This window comes from Cyprinus carpio, chromosome B5, assembly GCF_018340385.1.
Source record: "Cyprinus carpio isolate SPL01 chromosome B5, ASM1834038v1, whole genome shotgun sequence".
In the NCBI taxonomy this organism is placed as follows: Eukaryota; Metazoa; Chordata; class Actinopteri; order Cypriniformes; family Cyprinidae; genus Cyprinus; species Cyprinus carpio.
The window spans coordinates 10,013,452-10,033,695 of NC_056601.1; the positions used below are offsets into that span (position 1 = coordinate 10,013,452).

The 20,244-nt window shown below is 35.5% G+C and overlaps 1 protein-coding gene across 8 annotated transcripts in view; it reads right to left on the reverse strand.

Annotated features, from left to right (window-relative positions):
• Nucleotides 1-20,244, reverse strand: part of LOC109090153 (disabled homolog 2-interacting protein-like) — a 143,621-nt gene that overhangs the window by 19,531 nt on the left and 103,846 nt on the right. For all 8 annotated transcript variants that reach the window (XM_042724229.1, XM_042724228.1, XM_042724230.1 and 5 more), the window contains 3 exons: nt 11,159-11,312; nt 10,370-10,468; nt 7,360-7,914 (listed from right to left, as the gene is read on the reverse strand). In XM_042724229.1, the coding sequence (XP_042580163.1) occupies nt 7,360-7,914; nt 10,370-10,468; nt 11,159-11,312 (808 nt within the window). The remainder of the gene's footprint in view (nt 1-7,359; nt 7,915-10,369; nt 10,469-11,158; nt 11,313-20,244) is intronic.

Below are 20,244 nucleotides of genomic sequence, written 5' to 3' on the forward strand. Positions count from 1 at the left end.
TCTGCAGATCATCAAAACACCCTACCTAGGAAACGAAAGGGCTGATTTGAGGTTTTATCTCACTTTACCAATTTAAATTTAATGAGAAGAAACCAATTTAACTCTGTATTTTGTATTAATTCTGTTTTGTATAGCATATTTTTTTTTAGGGCTGTCACAATCATGAAATTTTACTGATTATTTATTCTTAGACAAATATATGTGATGTTAATGTTTATTGTAAACTTATTTACACATTAAATAGTATTTTTGCATTTTAAATGTTTTTTAAAATGATTTTATATTTTATAATTAGAATTGGTGCTGTCAAGCGATTAATCCTGATTGCATCCAAAATAAAAGTTTTTGTTTACATAATATATATGTGTGTACTGTATATATAAATACACACATATTTTGAAAATATTTACATGTATTTACATATACATATATTTATATAATTTATATTATAGAGAAGTATATGTCTTAAATATACATGACATATTTTTCTTAAATATATACATGCGTGTATTTATATATACATAGTAAATATACACTGTACACACATACTGTATATATTATGTAAACAAAACCTTGGATGCGATTAATCGCTTGACAGCACTAATTAATATTACATTTATATTAATTTAATATTATTTGTGTATATTTTATTCATGTTATTTGTTATTATATGTAGGTTTAGGGTTTTTCTCCATTTACCAAAATACAAAGTCTGTTAATTTTATATATCTGCCAAAAGTGTTTTTCCCCCCATACAAGTGTACTGTACATTATATAGTCTCATAGCTAGCACATACTCTATGCGCTAAAATACAAAATCGGGCAATCAGGCACAGATGTGACATCACATTTACATCATATCATGAAACAGATTAATACCTTGACTAAGCTCAAACTCTTGAGATGCATGAAAAAGTGTTAAAGTGTGTGTGCATGGAGAGCCCGCTGAAGTGGATGTCACATCTACAGCGAAGCTCGACTTCTGTAATAGCTGTCAGGGCAATGTGCTGCTTCAGACCAGAAATGACATCCTTTCAGAGCCAGCCTGCCTTAAAGTGCAGCCAAGCGAGATAGAGAGGGAGAGAATGGCAGAGCATGAGTCTAAGACAAGATAAGGAGATAGAGAGGTGATGGAGAGGCAGGATGGGGAGAAAACAAGAAAAGGAAATGGTTACGGATGAGGAGAGGAAAGATATGGGTGCTGAAGGAAAATGCAGATAATGACACTCGTCTCGTGTCTCTAAGTTAATGATGGAAGATGCTGGTCGAGCTGTTGCTTTGTCACAATCCAATATATATATCAATGTGTTATGAAGAATGTAGTTCCAAACATTACCATTCAAAAGTTTGGGGTCAGTAAGATTTTTTTCCCCCTAAGAAATTAATACTTTTATGTATTAAGCATGCATTAAATTGATTAATAGTGACTAAAAGGACATTTATGGTACAAAAGATTTTTGTTTCAAATAAATACTGTTCTTTATATAATGATAATAATTCATCAGAGAATACCATTAAAATCAGTGTGTGCAAAAATATTATGTAGAGCAGCTGTTCTTGAGCAACAAATCGCATATTAGAATGATTTCTGATGGATCATGTGACACTGAAGACTGGAGTAATGGCTCTCCTTCACTTAAATAAATTACATTCTAAAATATATTAAAATAGAAAACAGTTATTTTAAATTGTAATAATACTTCACAATATTACTGTTTTTACTATAATTTTGATCAAATGCAATCTTGCCGAGCATAAAAGCCTTTTCAAAGACATTTTTTAAATCTTACAGACACCAAACTTTTGAACAAAAAGAAATATATTTGTGACCCTGGACCACAATTTTCTGAAATTGAGATTCATATATCATATGAAAGCTGAAAAAATAAGCTTTCCATTGATGTATGGTTTGTTAGGATAGAACAATATTTGGTTGAGATACAATTATTTGAATATCTGGAATCTGAGGGTGCAAAAAAAATCACCTTTAAAGTTGTCCTAATGAAGTTCTTAGCAATGCGTATTATTAATCAAAAATTAAGTTTTGATATATTTAAGGTAGGAAATTTACAAAAAAATCTTCATGGAACATGATCTTTACTTAATATCGTAATGATTTTTGGCATAAAAGAAAATTAACAATTTTGACCCATACAATGTTTTTTTTTTTTTTTTTGGCTATTGATAAAATATACTCCAGCGACTTAAGACTGGTTTTGTGGTCCAGGTTCACATTTACATTTGTAAACTTACATACAAATACTTTATGTTTACTTAAGTACACAAATTTCTCTAGTAGGATGAAAAAAAATATGCCCTGACATTTTAATGTGGCAAGAAAGTTAATCCTCAAAAACAATATCGAGCTGATGAAATATTTCAAAAGCATTGCTAGAACAATTGTCAGAATTTAAAAAAATTTCCCCAGGTTTCCATGACTGTGGGAAGAGCGAGATAGAAGAAGTGAGCGAGATAGAATTCTCCCAAATTGACTGTATATTTCATCTTCTTCCAAACTTTATTTAGTGGTGGAGAAAAAAAGAATATAAGATAAAAATCACACCCCCATGAAACTCGAGCAAGTGATAAATGAGTGTTATTGTGTCCTCTTGGGCTTGTGGTCTCTATGGGATATCTTTTCTCTGTATTTTACATCACGAGCACACTGGCCTCAGGTTCAGTCAAGGGAATACAGCGACCGTATCTACTGATAGAAAAGTCTAATGCCTGTACTGCAACATTAGCTTAACAGACTGAGTGCATTACCAAAGTGAGAGACGTCAAGTCTAACAGTTGTCAAGATTCCATCAGATTATCCTTCCCAGTGACTCCATCACTGCAGGCTCAGTACACAGGTTTAGAACAATGATAGGGTGAATAAATGATGACAAAATGCTAATTTTTGGGTGAACTATTCATTTTAAGTCAGAACTAGGGTAAGGCAATATAGCTAAAAGATCTTGATGTTTTTTTTTTTTTTTTTTTTTTTAGCATTTTGGAGATATTCAATCTATATCTTCATTTGTAAAGGAGTGTTTTATTTTCAATTAGAGGAGCCATGACTGGTTTTTCACACATAATTTTCATTAACTGGTACATATACCAACCCTAGTAAAAAAGTAATAGATTTTAAATGCGTTCATTTTATACTAAGTGTAGTTCAAGTCTATTACCATATTTACTGGCATATCGCTCGAGACTTGCTAATATAAAAATTGTAATTAAACTTTATTTGGAGTACTACTTATGCACAATGCACATTTCTTAATATTAAACCTAAAATATGTTTTAATGTCATTAATGATGAGGATTGTATGATCTTTAAATATTTTGCATATAACGTGTACCTAAAGTAAACTTGAAATAGTTCCACTTTAACACAGTAAAATATACTTAAGTATATCTTTATTTGGACTTCAACAATACTTCCGCACAATTAAAGTGCATTGAGTACAAATCAGTTTAGCAGACTTTAAATACACCAGTTTAGTATACTAAAAGTACAATTGCAGGGTATTTTTATTAAGAACATAATATGTAAATGTATTTGTAGTATACTTAGCATGAAATAAATGTATTTTAAATACATTTTAGTATATTTATTTTCACTAAGGAATATATCAATAAGTAGTACTACTAATACTACATAATTTTACTGAAATATTTCAAAGTTTGTTAAGAAATCTTTTGCTCACCAAGGCTACTGTACATTTATTTAACAGTAACAACTTGACAGTTTTCTATTTTAATGTATTTTAAAATGCTATTTATTTATTCCTGTGATGGCAAAGCTGCCAGTTTTAGTGCCATTTTTACTACCGAAATTTAAACTATATTTAACTTTTAAAACATTTGTCTTAACACTCATAATTAACAGGGAATTAATGACTAAATAAAAGTGTTTCAAAATCGTGATATTCAGTGTTTCCTAATTTTATATATGGTATGTAAGTATATTATGACTATTTTATCATCAGGTTCTGCTCAGGAGCTGCTTTTCATTTGGACCAAATGCAACACTAAATCAGAAAGCATGCATAACTGTCAACTTTGTCTCATAACAGGCATCTGTATTGAACTGCATATGATCAGCTGGTTTAATTCTGCACATTGAAAAATAACACATTCATATAACAAAAGCAAGTAGGTCGGATTTTTACAGCTGTCCTCAAAACAAATGACCTTGGACAGCCTGGATGATTCCATCAATGTTACAGTTTTTACGGCCCATATCCCTCTGGGTTTCTTTGAGAAGCGAAGTAATTAAGGATCAGTAATTAACAGCATCAGACTAACAGGCCTGATCCCCCCCGCCGGACCTAGGGGACAGCGGACGAGGGCCAGATAGGATATGAGTGACACAACTGTCCGGTTATGATGACCCTCTGTGAACACTAGTTGGTTTAGTAATAGCAGACTCCCCCTCCCGTTCCCCCTTTATGCAGTAGTTACAGAGGTGAAGTGCAGCTGACCAGTGAAAGACACTAATGACTTTTAATAATGCAATTGAAAGAGCAGCCAATCTCAGAGTCAGCACTCACAGGATAATGACGCAGATCAGTCAGTGGTTCGTGGACCAGTGACCATCTCTAATGACACTGTGATGGTTCACAACTTACACTGCCGTTCAGTCAAATGAAAAATTAGCATAAAGGATGGCATCGCTTATATGAACTGTTACAAACTGACCATTTAATTCCTGTGTCAGTTCCAACAAATGTCAACTCATTTGCGATTACTGGATGAAGGTTTTTACAAAATCCTTTTGATTGAGAAGGATTCATTAATGAATCATTTAGACCAGTTTGTCAACCAGTTTGACAAATTAATTGAAAAGAACTGACTCAAAAGAGCAAGTTGCTCACAAATGGTACATTGTTGCATCATTGCGAAGCAAGTTTTATACTAAACAAGAGCAACAGACTATCTGGCAGATATATCTTTATCTCTAAAAAATATTTTATAGCAGAGTGTGAAAAATAGGAAAATTGATCATTCACTCAATAAAATTCAATAACTTTACAATGATCAAAGACTTATTCCAGAACACTTTTCCCTGATACCTTTTGGGTGACTGTGGGAAGACTGGACTAGTCATTATCAGGGTTCTCAAAGGTGTCTTATTAAGAAGAATCAAATTCTCCCATATCTTTAGAGATAAGAGTTAATTGCATGTGCTGCAACTTTCAGAATTCCCTCAAAAAAAAAAAAAAAAAAAAAAAAAAAATTAGCCCATTTATTAAAATTAAACTTTTAAAATTGTTTGGTTTAAAATTCATCAGTGATGTGGGTGTTCAGAAATGTGACCTCACCCAGCCATGGTGGGGCAATATGGAGAGAATAGGATTTATAAATATATACACACTATTATTCATAAATGCTAGAAGAACTAATGGGAGTTTAAAGTGTAGAAAGTTCACCAAACCATGTACTGTGTAGCATTAATCTAAACTTTATAAAGGGATTGGTGTATTTAAACATTGACTGTTTCATTGAACCCTCAGATTCCATAAGGAAAACGTAAGGCAGGAATGAATGACATCATATATGAACAACAGCCTAAACTAAGGGATCAGTCTGAAGTATTTTCATTCTATAATTTACCAAAAATCATCTGGCTCTAAATGTTGCAAGGTTTTATTCTCAAGTGATGTTGTAGTCTGAAAGCAAAGGGACTAATAAAATATATTCTTTGAGCCTCTAAACTCTCCACAAGCAATCCACCATGACTGCTGATGTACTGCTGAAATGATGCCAACAAAAACCTCCGACCTCTGCTGAAGCTGAATACCTTATATAAGTAACAATTAACTTAAGATTTGCACTGACACCCCAAATGAACAAATGAAGAGAAGACCTCCCCTGCAGTATTAAAAAACCGCTTCGCGCTTAATTTCACTGATTCTCCATGACTAGAGGTAATGGCACTAGAATAACTACTTGATGGGTGACAGCAAGATGTTAGATTAAATACTGCACTGTGTAAGCAAAAAAGCAGCAAAAAGATCAGTTTCTTGAGAAATTACCCTTATGCCTGGCCCCTGATTAAAAACATAGTGGTAGATTTACTATCTGAAAATCTTGTTTCATGCTCAGTTTGTCTAATTAGACTCCACACACAGGTTATGATAATGAGAATATTCAGCTCTAAAAAAGTAACCAGCAAAATTGTCTTTTGTCTGTCCTGTTCTTCCTCAAACAATGAACAGTGACATTAGTGCAGTCTAAACACGCTCTTCACTAAATGCCATACTAGAGGCTTATCCACCTCCATCTAAGGTCATTTTGCCTTTGTGTTTATATCATCCTGTGAGTCACTGCAAACATACCATTTACAACAACCCTGGATCTGCCAATGAGGGCCACACAGACTTAAAAGCAGCCAATACAGATAAGAGCAGCCGTATTAATACCTCCCTTATGGTATAATGGGAAGATTTGCTATTTTGCTCTCTGGATCCTGCAGTAGGCTGTGAGAACCAGGGGGAGATAATCCCTCTGAAATACCTCTCAGCATGAGAAATCCGACACACACAAATACAAAGATTCACAGATGTATCCAATACAAACTACACACAATCTCTTTAATGTAGTATCCCTTTGTTAACCCAAACAGCAAGGAATAACAGCGGGATACTACAGAAGAGATAACAAACTGGAATTGGATTGCTTTTGATTCACCGTGACCTCTGAGGTTCAATAAGAGCATCAATGAAAACAAAATGCACAGAGAAAACACAACGGTCTCAAAAAAAAAGGGAGGGCAAAAATTGATTTTCCAACAACTGCAAAAAGTAAACATACAGTCACATAAATAATGAATTTAAATATGAATTCATAAATTATAAACATAATATTTTATATAAATTTCATATGAATTCATAAATTAATGTTTAAATTAATTATTTGCTTGAATAACTAATCTAAATATTTCATAAATAAAAGTTTATGTATGTATAATGTTTTATATCTATCATTTATATGCTTAATTTAGATTATTCATGTGAATAATGGTGAATTTGTAATTTACAAAATTATATATACACATATATAATATATATGTTTAGTTCAGTGTTTAAAATGGACCTCCTTCCTAAACTACAAAATGCAGCTATATATTTTTGATGTATAAAGACCTAATTTATACTGTGGAAAAAATACAAAAATTTGAGTCTTTAGAGGCAGAATGAAACTTTTATATTTAATACTCTTGTTATTTTCTTTAATATTATTAAATTCTTTAATATTCTTAATTTTATTCTTTAATATAGAATTTTATGTAGACCCCCTATCACCTTCCTGGAGCACAGTTTGACAGCCCTTTGCTAAATGACCAAATCTGTTAGACTTTCACAATACCTTTGCTTTGCCGGTGCTCTGTAAGATGTGCACCAGAGCGCAGGCCATCTCCTCTTTGTTCTTGACGCTGATGACTGGCTCCAGCACAGAGCAGAGCAGCATGTAGTTGTTGGTGGTGTACTCGGCAAACTCTTTGTAGAGCTCCATGGGCAGGATGTTCATGCTCTGGTACCGGGCCTTGATGCGGACCATGGGTCCAGCCGTTTTTCCTTTCCCTGGATTGGGTTGGCTAACTGGGTACCATTTCTCGACCAGCTGCCTGCTCGTGACATTCACAGCTGGAATGCTCACCAGCCCCACGTAGTTGTTCTTGTCTTTTTTCTTCTTCTTGTCCGAGTCCCTATAGAGATGGACGGTGATGTTCTGGACCGTAGGGAGGTTATTGAACTCAAAGTGTTCACCCCAGAAGACGTTATCCGTCTTCAGCTTGCAGGTGGTGCGGGCATAGAGGCCGTCGTCCAAGCAGAGCTCACAGAAGTACTTTTTCTTGGCCGGAAGGTCCTTAGCTTCGATGATCCACAGCTGGAGTGTATTCTCAACCCGCCGACTGTTGTCCTAGAGACGGAAGGGCATTGTGAGGTCAGTGGACTGTTAGGCTGATGTCACGGCTGTAACCGATTATTACCGCATCAGTGTGGCATCTAACAGGGTCAGTGATTTAGAGATGACGTGATTAAATACCCTCTGCTTCAGATCACCCACCCTTGGCTTGAAATTAAAAGGCCCTTTATTTTAGATCACTTCATGTCCTTTCCATAAAGATAGCAGGACGGTGCTGTAAATACTGTGTGACATCATTCAGCAGTTAATGTCATTCACTGGCCTTTTTTAATGGAATAGTCTTTCCAGTGTGAAATCATGTGGTTTAATATACGAGGAACGGCCATAAAGTTGACCTGCATCATGCTGCAGTTAAGGTTAAGCTTTTGTTGGACTATAATAGAGGTTAATTTATAGATATCCCTCCTTCCTCTTATAACTTAGGAGGCAATGGAGGATGAGATCAAAATAAAACTAAATGTCAGTTATTTCTGAGGCCACAGACCATCGTGAATCACTGAACTGAACAGACTAAAGCCCTTGCTCACCAGCGGTATACAGCAATTCTTGTCCCTCCACACTGTCCCGCCCACAATTAGTGATGACATGCAGAAGCATCTGTATTATTACCAGTTTTATTTTCATTAATCATGCAGCCCTAGGCTGTATAATAGGGGTGTAACAGTTAAAGTTACTCACGATTCAGTTTGTCTCACAGTTCTCGGTTTCTGTTTCGGTACGGTTCGGAAAATAATAAACAAATAATCTAATTACACATATCAGCACAAATAAATACATAAGGTTTTAAGGTCTAACATTAGTTTTTAGGTACAGAAATTGAATAAAGTAATCAAATATCATGAACACTTGACAATAACTGTGGAACACACAACACTATTTATACACTCATACACTTATTTATCTAACACACATACTTAGTCTACATTTCAATTTGTACATAATATACCGGTACATACTAAACTGTCTATTGTAATATACCTGCACAAACAATTGTCAATTTGTATATTGTTATTCCTTACTTACTTGTTCTATTTTTTTATTATTATTATTTTATTTTTGTTTTTATTTTTTAATTCTTTCATTATCTGTGTTTTTGTTCTGTCACTGTCATTCTGTTGCACTGCGGAGCTTTTCACGAAAACAAATTCCTCGTATGTGTAAACATACCTGGCAATAAAGATCATTCTGATTCTGAAATGTATAAAGTAATCACATTGCATATTTGACTGTATAAATTAAATATGATTCCTTATTAAAGTTACATAAGCTATTAAATAAAGAGTGATTAAAAAAGTGCTGTCACTTTAAGACAATTCATGGGTACTTTACACTAATTCTCTAGATTCAACTTACAGTACCAGTACAGTACCATTTTTCTGTCGATTTGACCATTCAAGCACAAGACTTGTAAGAGAACTCTTTTTTTTTTGTGCGTTCTGAGACGCTTTGAATGAGCGCACACACAAATCTTATATGATGTATTCTGGCTCTGAATGTTTAAAATAGCATGGCTTAAATGAGTTTATTTTAAACATAGACAGAAACGTGCTGTTCAGTTCTCCTCTTCGCACACCCAGGTGATGACCTGGGTTAATTTTTTTACCGAGAACTGTTACACCCCTACTGTACAAAGATTCTTAAATAATAAATACATAATAAATAGTAAAACAGCTTCCATTTTTGAGTGAACTATGACTTTAAGACTTCACGGATTAATTGCTCTATAACAGCAGATGACTGCACTAAAGGCACTGGGCATTGTGTAGGGCTCTAGTGCTCATGGATATTCCCACACAAATAAACACCCACTAAGGCAATTGATTTCGCATCTCGGTATTGAGGTGCTCCATTGTGCACTCTCATCAGAGATAATGAACTAATTAGGCAGACAGAAATGGGCCTCTGCCGCAGCAGCTAATGCCTGAGCTATGATCATCTCCACACTACTACAGCATCAACATCTGTCTGAAAGCATCATCTGTTCACAGCAAAGCTCTGTAAAGCCTGGCTCTGGTGTTCACCTCAGAAACCCACTGAGTAATTAAAATGTAAGACTGAGCGATGGGGAGACATTAAACACATCCCCAGGCAAGCTGTGAAGAAGGCAAATATAACTTGAAGGTTGTGCTTGAATTTTAGTTCCAATCTAATTAATCATTAATTTGCTTAATCATTGATTGGTGAAATGAGCTGTCGGATGAGATCTTTTTTCTTGGCGCGCTCAAAGCTGCCATATGTTTTGCTTCCCTGCGTCTCATGTGCTTATATCAAAGAGAGATGAAAAAACTGCCCAGAATTTCATCATTCTTACAGATGCAGAAACATTATTTGATGTCTCTTTTTTCTTTGCATTGAGTCCCATTTCTTCAGTAATATCTCTGAGCATCTGCATCAAGTATGATTTTAGCCTATGCAGGAATAAAAGCAACTCTGCAGAACGTGAGATTACCTTATTAGGGTGGATAGCCCGTCGCAGGTTCTCCATCCATTTGTCTCTCTCTGCGGCTGAACGACAGGAAAAGCACTTACTACCTGTGGAGGTGCTCACCTGGGAAAAAAGGCTGATAATTGTCAGCTTGCTGCAACAATCGCACGGCTTCCAGCTCACTTACATCAAAAGCAAACCTGTGTCCTGTTTTAATGTCATTAGAAAATATGTTACAAAATGCAAAAAGATGTACAAAATACAGCATTTAAAAAACATGTTCAGAAATCTGGATATAGACAATCATACATGTGCTGACCATGAATCACAAGCTATAAACAAAGCTATATTAAAAATAGATCAGAATTTGAATAAAAAACTGAATAAATTCTGATTTCCCGGGTTTGATTAAATTCCTTAATTTGATTTGATTCTGAATTTGATTATATTCTGGTTTAATCCACAAGCTCTTCATTTGATTTGATTCTGGTTTTAATTACATTTTAAATAATTTGTATACATTTCAGTTATAATAGCCAATTTGTAATTCATTCTCTCTTTTTTTTAAATCTAGTTGAAAAATAGTTCTCCACTAAAATTCAAATTATTCATTAAAAATCGATTTTGGGACTGTTCAATTAAGATAACGATTAAATGGAAATCGATATAATCAGACAAACTGCTTTTTGTCTTATGAATGGTGATATACTGTAATACTGAATTTCAATTAACATGTACTGAGGGTTGAGAGAGATCAGATCAATGAACTTATTGATGTAAATAATGTAAAGCGAGTGAAAGAGGTGTCTATACCTCAAAGCAGTAATCTTGCCCGAGGATGGAGCTATGCACTGGTTTAATAAGGACCTCTTCCTCCATGCTGAGGTCCAGAGCTTCTACTGCACTGCTGGGACTGAGCAAAGACTCGTGAGAGCGCGACTCCTTCAGCCTGGGCATCAGATGAGACCTGAGACAGGACAAACAAACCAACCAGTGACAAAAGTGTCTCTCATGTACACACACACTTTCAATACACACATAATCGTTTATCTTGAAAACAAAACAAGATAACCGAATGGGTTTATTTATGGCAACCACAAAGCAAGTGTTATCACTGCCTAAATTGCAGGTGTAATATGAAGACACGTGTTCTTGTCCTATTCACATACAGTATGCTGAGACAACAGAGTCCGGAGGCAGCCTTAAAGAGGTGTACAGGACACAGCAGTTTTCGAAGACCAAAGAATAATAGATGTTTAAACCTCAACAACATAGTTTGAGTCTGCAAAGTGTGAAGACAGCAGCAATAATATAGCAATAATAGAGGTCATACAGCAGATTTTCTATAATATTACTCCTAATTCAGTGGAAATAAACTTCATTTCAGACCATTGCAATTTAAAACTTTTAAAACTTAAGAAAATAAATTACCGTAAACAAGAGTGAAAAGTTCTAAACTGGGTCAGAAAAATGTCCTCAAAATATTATGTATGATATGAGACATACATATTGCATAAAGACATTAATTACTCATTAAGGCATGTGAATAAATACAGGCTTGCTGTTTAGCATGTGTTGTTTGAGCAAAGTGTTTATGTGATCTGATCACTACAGGTGTCATTAACTGAGCTGTTGGGTAATGGTAGTGCGCACAGAAACTGATTAGTGCTCTGACAAGATAATTAGTGCCTTCTTCAAACTGTTAATTATCTCTTAATAATCTAAAATAGAGTTTAGAAAATCTCTTCCATACATTTCAATATCTGTTAACTTGTAAAGAAAAAAGTCAGAAAGGTACCAGATAGAGGAAGTTATGTGTGCTTGCATGCATGTGTGAAGAATAAAGCCATTTAAGATGCCAATACCACTTGTGTCACTTCAATTCAACACGTTCCGCATCCATAATAAACAGTGATGGGAGATAGCAAGCATATCATTGGAAAATCCAACATGTTTACAGCTGTAATTAGAGTGGGAGATCTCATCTAAGATGAAGCCTGTGTTGGTCTGAGCTGACGTTAATTAGTGTTTGCTACAAAGCAGATCTGATCTGGGAACAGTTCCACTACTCATTCCTTCATGTCAGCTGGAGAGAGACGTGCACAGAACACTCTTCATCTTCTGATCTCCAAGGAATATATCACACAAAAATGAAAATTCTGTCATTATTTACACACCACAATGTTGTTTTGCAGCGTACCCCCTAACATTTGGGTTGCTGTGCATCTGGCTGTGATGTAGGTTTAGTATAGTAGGTTAGGTAAGGCATTAGAATACAGATTAAAATGGCTTCAGTTCTATCATGACAACTCTTTGAAGATTTTAGCATGGTAATGGATCTGGTCTTGGTGGAATAGATCTTCTACGCTGCTGCTGCTGAGTTGCTGCTGCTGTTGGTTACTGCTGTAGTTGTAGAGTATTGCTGCTGCTGACACTGCAAGCAAATACAGGAACTTGCTACTGCAAATGCATACAGCGATACGTGCTGTGAGTATTTAAGACATAATGCTGCTGCAAAAATAACATAAAATAACCCTTAGCAGATCTATACAGGTGGAGCTGGGGAAGGAGAAGGGTTTCAGAGGAACTCTGAGAGCACACTGCAAAATGCTTAAGTGGATGCTAACCAGCCGTTTAAATTTAAAGCAGCAAGCTCATTGGCTGCGTATGCAACATGAACTAATCAGCTTGTGCCAAGTCATTTAACGCTGTGAATATCATCAGTTACGTTAAGAACCTATTAGCCTGCATCATCTAGAGTTTCATGAAAGAATTAGCCATTTATATAAACTAGGATGCTTTCTAGTTGTATTTAGTATAAATTAGTTACAACTGGAGCTCAACAACCAATTTTTTTTAATACTTACTTTTAAGTGTACATTATTCATATAAATTATATTATTTACATATTTAATTATATTTCTGTCACGACAACTCTCAGAAAGTTTAGCATGGTAGTATACATAGCAATGTTAAAGGGATCATATGATGCAATTTAAATTTTTCCTTTCTCTTTGGAGTGTTACAAGCTCTTGGTGCATAAATAAGATCTGTAAAGTTGCAAAGACTAAAGTCTCAAATCCAAAGAGATATTCTTTATAAATTTAAGGGTAAACCACACCCCTCTAAAACGGTTTGTTCTAACATGCCCCCACATCTCTACGTCACTATGTGGGAAAATTTGCATAACTCAACCCAAATGTTCACGTAAAGAAAGAAGTCGTAACTTTTATTCTATCTGTTGCCGCAGCTGCCATGTTGTGGAGTCGCTGTGTGTTTCGTTGAAGTGAAACTTTGTCTGGCCTTCCAAAAGAGGACATGACTAGAAATCAGGGGTTAAGTTGTATTTCAACACTGTTCCAGAACAGTCCAACCCAAATATTCTGATGTGTGCTGTGCATTTTATGGAGGATGAGGACTGTTTCCTGAACCAGCAGCCTGCAATGCATCTGTGACACAACGGCTGTTTCTATAAAGTTGGCAGTTCAAACTTTGAAAGGACAGTCTGGCGCTTCTGACTCATAGCCTGTAGGTACATTTTTTTATATTTAAATAATTTGCCAATGATGATTCATTTGAAACAGTTTGCGTCTCCAGTACGCACTTATCCACAAATAACTTAAATTAATCGGTTTATAAACGTGCCTTACACTCCATCTGATGCGAAATAAACCAATATCCTGAGTTATTCAGTTACTCCTAACAGTACACTGACTGAACTGCTAAAAGAAAGCGATGATGGGATGTGCACGAGCAGAGCAGCTGGACTGAGTCTTGTGCTGCTGGCTTGGGAGACCGCATAGTATGATAAGGGGCGTAACACTTCTGTCACACGCTTGAGGCATTCGGCAAATCACAATGCACTGAATAGCTGGCCAATCAGAGCACACCTCGCTTTTCAGACCGATGAGCTTTGTAAAAATCAGCGCGTTTCAGAAGGCGGGGCATAGAGGAGAAACTATAATGTACATTATAAATAAATGGAAAATAATGTTGTTTTTTTTACCTTAAACTGCATAAACACATTGCATTACACCAAATACACAAAATAGCAGCATCATATGACCCCTTCAATGTTTTTGGTCTTAATAGAATAGATCTGCTATACTGCTGCTGCATTAGCTGAGACTTGTTACTGCCAATACATCCACAAACCTGCTGCCGTGAGCATGTAAGAAATACTGCTGCTGCACATATAACATATGAAATAATCCTCATGTATAACATACATTAAATTACACCATAGCAGATCTATACAGGTGGAGCTGGGGAAGGTGAAGGGTATATATCCGTTGTGAATATGTATCTTTATCTACACATTGTCATATTAACAACTAGTGAACGAACAGACTTAAGTGAACTGAATGTGTTTAGAAACAATTTTTAAAAAGAAAAAAAGTTGAAAGCCTGCTAATTCCAGCAAGGCTGTTTTATGATTTTGTCTGACTCATTTAAAATTACTGGTTCAGTCATTGAATCAGACATCACAGCTCGCTAATGTTGTGTGCAGAAAAAACTGGCATGCGTTTCCATACTCCTTTTGTTAAGTGTGATGCTAGTAATGCTCTCTTGACATAAACCCACTTTTCCCCTCACACAAAGAGACAATAAAATCTACTATGAAGCGACCCACATCTCTCTCCATAAACAATCATCATCAACAGTTTGTTGCTGTGTGTATCTCATAAATTATTTACTATTCTCTATTACCCTGAATTCTTTATTTACCTCCCTTACCCCTCTCCTTTGTTTTTCTTTCCTTGCACTCTCCTTTCTCTCCTCCACAAAGATCTTCAGAGGTAAGACTATCCTCCTGAGACCAGCCTTGTCTCCTAACCACTGAGGCTTCAGAGAGCAAAACGTGTGTGTGTGTGTACAAACTGGTTTATTTCTGATTGGCTGAGGTGAAACGAAGCAGAGGGCTCTGAGAGTAATTGGAGCAGAGGGGATTGTGGGATTGATCCATGCTTGAAGCAGCGTTAGAAAGACAGAGTATCAAGTGAGCAGTCCAAATGACAGGTTGAGTTCCAGAACAAGGAGAAACCAACATCAGTTTTCCTGACCGGGAAACAATGATGGGATGACACTGACAGGAAGTATTGGGAATAGCTGTCAAAAACAAACTTGAGCGAAAGGATGTTAGAAGAGAGAGAAGGAAAAATCTAAAGAAAGTGTGTGTTGGGGGTTTATCTGAACTGTCGTCAATCACTTAGTTACTGGATATGAAACTTTCAACATCAAAAGAATGTTCTCTAAAGATGAACTTTTTGTTTCGAATGAAACAGACAGTTTCCTTGAGTAGGACTTAATATTAGCTCTTCAAGACTGTATCGTGAGAGAAAAAGGGATCAGGAGGGAAAATACCTTAGAAGCTCTTTTTTGGTCAGCAAGTTTGGAAGGGGATCAAGTGCCACTGAAACAGAGAACAGTTCAGCACTTTCCATGGGCTCATATAAATCTTATCTTTCATTTTGAAGATAAGAAATATCTCATCATTCAGAACTTTCTATTCAACACAAGACAATAACTCAATCACTTTTAACCATGAATATGAAGGTATATGGCACTGCATTAAATGTATAGTTCACCCCAAAATGAAAATTCTGTTATTAATTATTCACCCTCATATCGTTCCAATCCCTTAAGACCTTTGTTCATCTTCGGAACACAAATTAAGATATTTTGATGAAATCCAAGATCTTTCTAAACCCGGCATAGACAGTAATGCAACTGACACGTTCAAGGCCTAGAAAGGTAGTAAGGACATTGTTAAAATAGTCCATGTGACATCAGTGGTTCAATCGCTGTTTTATGAAGGTATGAGAATCCTTTTGTGACGCAAAAAAAATAAATAAAATAAAAATAAAATAAAATAAAAAATAATTACTTCATTCAACCTTTTTTCTCTTCCGTGTCGGTCTCCGTTCAAAACTACATAAAAATCACATTAAAAATGTTATCCTGAATACAATCATATCTAGTTTTAGAAATAATGTTTTTAAAGGACACCCAAGAAGAGCACTTTCTCATTTGTACTAATATGATGTAACAGCACATTCTAGATCATCTAAATATTGCCACTGGGCAAATCAGAGTGAAGTGCATCCTGGGAGTTAGAGGTGAGCCTAAGAGAGGAAAAAGACATGTTCAGACAAGTGGATCGTGCCGAGGTGTACCCTGTGAGGAATGTTTGTATGTCGTCCATGTCTGTCTACGTGTCAAAATAAGTCTGATTTAAAGGCAAGTGAGACTAATAAGGAGATGGATGTAGAACACCAACATATGGAAACACACCCACTACTCCACATGGAGTGTGTCTCTAGAAGGTTAACTGTCACATCAGTCTAGCAGAATGAATGTTAATGTCAGCATCGGAGGCAATGAACGACACCGTATGAATGATAATACAGTCGCTCTAACTGTGTTCACTGTGTGTGTGAAAGAGAGCATGTATTTTAGCCTGTTAGTGTGATGCTGGCACGCTCAGTGATGTGGTGTGCATGCTTAATGGCATGTGTTACAAGCTCTTTCATGTTATGCATCTCCTACCAATGAAAGCGAGCATGTGCGAGTGTGCTTTTGAGGCGGGGAGGTATTAACACAAAAACTGAACCGAACAGCTCACCTCCAAATAATTATCACCTCAAACAGAGCAGCACGCACATGCAGTCCGCTGAGAAGCAACTGACCCGTTTGTCCTTGAAAAGGATTCTTTTCATAACACTTTGCCATGTTCTCTCTTTATCTTTCAGTTACTCAATTTTTGCTCCAAATTTACCCAGAATCCTCTTCTACCCAAATGGATTCATCCCCAGCGCACACACTTCCTGTCTTCACAGTGCTATGTATCTCTGTCTCTGTAAATATTTAAGACACTGCACCAGACATAAGTCACACGTCACCCTCCATCCCGCCTTTTCTGTTCTTCTTTCTAACTCAGACCGCTTAATTATTTGGTCCTAGGCCATATCTTCAAAAAATAAACAAATCAATGGAAAAAACCAAAGGCATTTGAGTCTGAAAATAAACATAAAATGAGGTGATAGTGCCATGATAAAAACGTATTGCAAACGGCTTTTTATTATTTTTTTTAATTTTATTTCCATGACAGCATGTAAAAGAAAGAAAGGAGAACGGAGATAGAGATGCTCTATAAATAAATGTTTTGAACTAATACAAGTGACAGACTGATAGAAGAAAACAAGAAGGGCTCTGAACCAGTTCAAGGAACGAAAACAAAAACCGGAAACAAAACAATTTTTGACAGGAACAGAACAGAAACAGAAACGAAATCAAATTTCATAGCTCCAAACAGATTTGAAAATTTGAAATGGCCATTAACCGGTTAATAACATTATTTTATCGTTCCATTTAACCCTTTAATGCATGAATGTTTCATCAATCATGAATTCATCAATCATTATTACATATTCTTTTATATCCAGTCTCTAACTGCTGCAACAGCAAAAAACTCTCTTGATGTTTTAAGAACAATTACAGAAGGATAAAATAAAGCATATTGAAACATTTAGATTCGTACCAATCAAAGTAGGCATCAGTTTTGCCTTAAATACTATATACAGTATATATATATATATATATATATATATAGTATATATATATATATATATATATATATATATATATATATTTTTTTTTTTTTTTTTTTTTTTGGATTGATATTTTTATACGTTTGAAAACATTTTGCTTTACCGGCATTTTAGCACATTATTTCTGAATGTAGCCTAATAATAAAATGCGGCGTGAGCCTTGGAGTCTTGCAGTTTTTTTCCCTCTCAAAACGCAAATTTATATGAGTAGCATTTTTTTAACAATGCAGCAAACATAAATATTAAATTAAATATTAAATATCTTAAAAGTACTTTAATGTCTTTAAAGCATTATTTTCTTTTGTTTAGTAGACTATAATTTGGCAAAAATATAGAAAAGATGATGCTGTATTAGCTGTGACTAAGTGCAGCGGGTTAAGATCGAAAAAATAACCAAAAAACAAAAAAAACTCTGTTCTTTATTATTATTATTAGGCTATTATTATTATTAGTGTTAGTAGTATTATAGGCAAAGAAAAAGTTTTAAAACTAACGTTATTAACCGGTATTTTTTTTTTCTAGGCAAACAGGTTTCGGAACGATCATAACACAGAGGAACGCAGGAACAGAAACATTAAAATATCGATTCTACTCAGAGTGAACCATTTGGATTTTTTGTTGTTGTTTTCAAGCCCTGGCTCTCAGGGCTACAGACTGCTTTGCAACTTACATTAGCTGACAACCAGTATGACATTGGTATTGTGCAATGTGCATCCCTAATAACTAGTAAATATATGAACTGTACTTTTGCAACAAACCCCAGTTATCCACACTGACCTCCCAGTAGAATTTGAAGAAGAGAATTAGAATTAGAAGAGTTGGGTGGGCTTTTACTGTTTTTACTGCATTTTGGGAAACTGGGTTGAACTGATAGGGCCAGTTTTGTGGACCCTGAAAAAATAAATCAAGCTAATCCAATGAAGCCTAGTTGATCCCACATTAAAGTCAAAAATAGTACGAGTTGGCTTAATCAGTGTACGGAAAATTCACTAAAGATCCATCTCTAACTGCAAGTAAGAATTTACATTTGAACTGTTCAGGAATGCTGAATGTGGAAATGTACTACATTTACTACAACCCCTAAAAGATCCATAATCAAATGTGCTATGGAAATGTGCTCTTTAAGTTTAGTACATTTCAGTTCATCAAGAAATTCTTCATCCCTTGCACTCACTCAAGAAACACTTACAACAAAATACAGTTCACAAATCAACCTTGAACACGACATGAAAGAAATGGGAGGAGAAAGAAAAACAGGAAGATGTGCAGGGACATGCTCCCAAACACACAGGCCATCACAGCTCTCACACACACTGCTTGATACACACAATCCAGCCTTTCAGAGCACACATCACAGGCTCTTTACACATGCATGGAGTGTGGGTGTATGGAGCTCACACAGAAACAAAAAGTTAGGGTCATTAGCATAAACGCACAAGTTACGTGAGGTCACTGATAAATCTATTTCGCTGCAAATGTTATTGAGTGGACAGTTGTTCATTCCAAAATTACATTTTTTAAATAAAATATAATGTATATTTTTATTTTAGCAATGATGGTTTATGCTAAAAAAGAACATATACATTGTGTGAATAGGTACGTTTACATGGACACTTTTTGCTTCCATCGGAATGAATTCATCCTGATTGATGAATCCGAACGTTGTGTTTACATGAATGTGATCCGGTTCATGTCCACGTTTATATGTCACAAGCCTTTGATTGGATTTAATCTTTTGACATGCACACTGCATGAATATACAGTTTCCCACTGTTGTTGCATATAGTTTTAAAAAGCACACGTGCTATTTATCTACATCGAGTACTTATTAGGCAACGATCAGCACATGAACTGTTGTGCAGTGCTGCTTAGGCTACTTAAAAAACATAAAACGTAAAACGTAAAAAAAAAAAAAAAAAAAAAAAAAAGTAAAAGGCCCATTCCAACACCCAAAACCAGTCGTCTGTTGATGAGAGTCTTAAAGGACTGGTTGGACGCTGTACTGCTCCACTTCACAGACGCTGAGTGAAAGGGGAATTTTATAATGACAGGACACATATTTATGACACTTTATTCTCCAGGAAGAACAGCTCATTCTGTGTCATACGTCATTACACTATTTCTACATCACTGCACATGCGCAGTACTTTCCAGTTTCGGTTTTCAATCCAATCAAGTGTTTACATGTCCTCATGCTCGGATTACAAAAGGAATAAACCACCCCTTACAATCCGATCAAAATTTTAGTCGGATCTGGCCAATTCAATCCGACTGACCTGTTTACATGTG